Source organism: Aplysia californica, unplaced genomic scaffold (assembly GCF_000002075.1).
Source record: "Aplysia californica isolate F4 #8 unplaced genomic scaffold, AplCal3.0 scaffold00057, whole genome shotgun sequence".
In the NCBI taxonomy this organism is placed as follows: Eukaryota; Metazoa; Mollusca; class Gastropoda; order Aplysiida; family Aplysiidae; genus Aplysia; species Aplysia californica.
The window spans coordinates 868,029-871,030 of record NW_004797327.1 but is presented as its reverse complement, the minus strand read 5'-3'; the positions used below and the strand labels follow the sequence as shown (position 1 = coordinate 871,030).

General features: G+C 40.7%; 1 protein-coding gene across 1 annotated transcript in view; it reads right to left on the bottom strand.

Moving 5' to 3' along the window:
- The window catches only part of LOC101856325 (cytochrome P450 26A1), a 7,003-nt gene extending 5,644 nt beyond the window's left edge, over positions 1–1,359 (bottom strand). The window contains exons 1-2 of the mRNA XM_035968408.1: positions 1,094–1,359; positions 494–601 (exon numbers count right to left, since the gene is read on the bottom strand). Coding sequence (XP_035824301.1) covers positions 494–601; positions 1,094–1,357 — 372 coding nt within the window. The 5' untranslated portion in view covers positions 1,358–1,359. The remainder of the gene's footprint in view (positions 1–493; positions 602–1,093) is intronic.
- Between the last annotated feature and the right edge of the window lie 1,643 nt (positions 1,360–3,002).

Below are 3,002 nucleotides of genomic sequence, written 5' to 3'. Positions count from 1 at the left end.
GTAGGGGGGGACAAAATGATTGCAACAATTTTATAAATCAAAATTGAAATGGCAACAACAAGACTAATCTGATCAAAATAAGGGATTACAGCTGTTATTCAATTTTCTTCACGCACAACATCCGGGAAAACATTCATTGAAATTCAGGCTGGACTTAAAAGTTTTCATGGTGAGAAGGGTTTAGCAAGTCAAAAGTCTTCCATTGTTGCTATTAATCTAAACAGGGACATACAAACTTACACTATGAGCAAAGGCCAACATGTAATCATTCGTAATGTGAAGGAGGCTACAGTTTATGACATTGTTGATGCCCTAGATCCTTCTAGGTCACAAGTTCACACAACTGTCTTTAATGAGAGAGTTTACAAAGAGGTGGCAGCCCACAGGGTTCCAAAATAGATGCTAGATGGCCACAAGGCAGAGAATGTCGACGTATATTAATACAAATACTACGTGAATGTATAATGTACATGGATATTGTATAATAATATACCTTTCGCACGTGTGGAGCACCAACTACCCGGATAACCGGAATTCCAAGTATGTGGGTTTTGAACACGTCTCCATACTGCTTTCTTCGACTGCCAAAAAAATCTTTGATCTGTTGATGGTATGACAATAAACTGAAATGTTACACATTTTAAAAGATGACCAAAGTACCTTTATTGGAGGATCAAGGAAAATGACTGTACTGTATCTAAAAAAAAAAAAGTTTTAAAAATATTTTAATAAAATGAGTCCGGGAACAGCAACTGCGCTGAACAAACACCTCCACTTTACGACATTGATCATGATATCGATATTTATTGCTTTTTTTGTGTTTTTGCAACTTACAGCTTGAAATAAATTAACTATTTTTCTGTCTGTGTTTTAAAGCCTGAGACTGAATTGACTCAATACTTTCGCCTCTATATTTTAAGTCCTAGGGCAGCGCTTGGTAGCATTTGAAACAAAAGTGTGGGGTTTTTTTTAATATGAAAAAGGAACAATTGAGTAACTAAAGCAAAGATCCTAGTGTAGGATATTTGTCCGAAGAAATGTTCAAGTGATATTTTTTTTCTCTAAAATAAACTATTTCATCACGAGCACTTACTCCAAACGCAAACGACAGCGTCTCCCCCACAATGGGCAGTCCCATAGAACCAGGTGGTAGGGGAAGGTCCACCGTGGGGTCAGCTGTGTGGGTGTGGTAGACTGACCACATGATCACACTGAGCAGGAACAGGACAACCGGGACAAGGGTCTGGAGAAGCAGCCATCCCGGATTGTAGATGAGGCTGGTGAAGAGATAAACGACTATCACAGCCTGGTTGACACTTGGGTGGGTGATTATACACACATACTCTCTCAAACACATCCATACGTACATACAGACAGGCAAACAAACATGCACATGTACATACATATGTACACACGCATGAATGCATACAAACACACACACACACACACACACACACATGCGCGAATTAACAGACACACACACACACAAACATACACACGCACACACAGAGGGATAGAAAGAGAGAAAAAGAGAGACAGGGAAAGAGACAGATCGATAGATAGATAGAGAAATAGAAAGAAAGAGAGAGCGAGGGGGGAGAAAGAAAGAAAGAAAGAGAGAGAGAGAGAGGGAGAGAGAGAGAGAGAGAGAGAGAGAGAGAGAGAGAGTAAAAAACAATGGAAAAGTTTATATGGGTTTTTAGCCATACTTCGCATAGAACATGCTTGACTCGGGAAACAAGTGACGACTGACTTGCGTCGATGGGAGAAAGATACGCAAGCTTCAGTTAGGCTACAACAACCAGCAACTGTGCACTTGCGTTGATTATTTCGATAATATATTATATTGACAACTTTACTCTACTTTTATCCGCCGTTTATACCCCTTTGGGTGTCGCGGGAAGAAAGAGACGTCGCCAGCCGGAGAGCTTTGGTCAGGGGGATGCCGTGGGTGTTTAATGTTTCCCTGACTCCATCTATCTAGGTCTTTCTCGGTCGCCCTCTAGCCTTGTTGCCATCGAATTTTGGAGGTAGGCACGTTGTGCTTGATGGTGTGTTGGTATTCGTAGGAGATGTCCGAACCATTTGATTCTTTGGTGTTGGATGTGATGCATGACATCATTTGTGCCCACCATTTCTCGGATTACAGAGTTTCTAATGTTGTCTCGCCTGGTCTTGTTTACTGCTTTTCTAAGGCATCGCATTTCACATGTTGTAATTCTTTGCTCTAATGTCTTGTTCGTGGTCCATGTTTGGCAATGATAGCAGGTGAGCGTTGGGATGAATATGGTGTTCATCATTTTGAGTTTTGTTGTCATGGGGATGTTAGGATGTTTCAGTAGCGGAGTAAGCTGGTAACTAACATTATTGGCCTTTTGTACTCGTGTTTCAACGTTCACTGAAAATCCAAAGTGTGTTGTGTATTGTTGATTTGAATTGCCTTGGAGTTTAATTATTACTTTTAAAGAAAAAAACCCGACTGATGTAGATTCCTATTACAGATCGGGGTTTTTTTCGGCGGTTTTCTTTTTCTCCCCCCCCTGCATAAATGTCGTGTCCCACTCGGCTTGGGTGAGCTGTAACAAGAGAAGTCGAAACACCCCACCCCCAGAGTGATCTGAATTGAATCGCTAGAAGTGTAAAAAATCTTGTAAAAATTACATAACACATTACCGTACCCTAACTTTATCCTCAGGGTTTACTACATGTACTGTCCTTTCGTGTTTCTTCCCTCAACCACCAGTACGAAACACTGCGGATCACGAGGATTAATAACGGTGAATTTATTTAATTCATTTAATCTTTTCACGAACCGGGAAAGAGCAAAGCCTTACCAACTACATGTTCAGTGTTAAAAAGAAGGAGACATACCGGTAGAGAGTATTAACAATTTGGGGAAGCTGATTTAGGTTAAGGTTCCCTTCCTATACGAGAGGGTTAATAAAAAGTATGGTCGAAACTGTCTTTGACGAACGGACACCTGTGGCTGTATCAAACAGTTG